The sequence below is a fragment of the Mastomys coucha genome, unplaced genomic scaffold (genome assembly GCF_008632895.1).
Source record: "Mastomys coucha isolate ucsf_1 unplaced genomic scaffold, UCSF_Mcou_1 pScaffold1, whole genome shotgun sequence".
Classification (NCBI taxonomy): domain Eukaryota; kingdom Metazoa; phylum Chordata; class Mammalia; order Rodentia; family Muridae; genus Mastomys; species Mastomys coucha.
Window position 1 is genome coordinate 68,848,762 of NW_022196891.1, and position 594 is coordinate 68,849,355.

Genomic DNA, 594 nt, shown 5'->3' on the forward strand with positions numbered 1-594 from the left:
GTAGTCTTAGCAGGCATGTCTAGTTTCTCATACCGTTGGGAGAGCACAGAAAACCGTACGTGGCCAGCTGGGGCTTCTAGAACACATTGTGCAGGGTTAACAAAAGTGTGTCAACTCCCACATCTTTCTTGATCTGCTACAAAGACCCAACTTGCTCCGACTTCTATCCTAGATCAGATTGCAAGGCTGGGGGAATTTTCATCTGTTTTCCATTAGGAGTTCCTCTATGTGCTTCCTTCTTCCTTTTCAAACACCAAATAATTTATTCATCTGACACGTACATGTTCACTGCATATAATGTGTTATGGTCTTCCCAGCAACCTTAAGTAAACAGAACTAACCCACTGGATAAACCTGGCCAAGGACACAGGCAGGTATTCTGGGGAAACATAGCAATAAATTAGATCTGGTCCTGGAGTTCACTGTCTAGCTGGCGAAGAGGAATCATATACATGCATACTTATTACTTATTAATATAAGGTGGTTTCTGATAGGTGTCATGTGGATGGTGTAAGGAAAGTGCTGAGGTGGGAGTACATGCTTCTCGTTAGAACAAGGAAGACCTTGAAAGTGGCAGAATTGAGGTGGGCATTA

At 43.1% G+C, this 594-nt stretch overlaps 1 protein-coding gene across 1 annotated transcript in view; it reads right to left on the bottom strand.

Annotated features, from left to right (window-relative positions):
* Positions 1–594, bottom strand: part of Ly9 (lymphocyte antigen 9) — a 12,686-nt gene that overhangs the window by 1,020 nt on the left and 11,072 nt on the right. The window contains exon 3 of the mRNA XM_031379076.1: positions 1–76. This exon is cut by the window's left edge and continues 259 nt beyond it. Within this exon, the coding sequence (XP_031234936.1) occupies positions 1–76 (76 nt within the window). The remainder of the gene's footprint in view (positions 77–594) is intronic.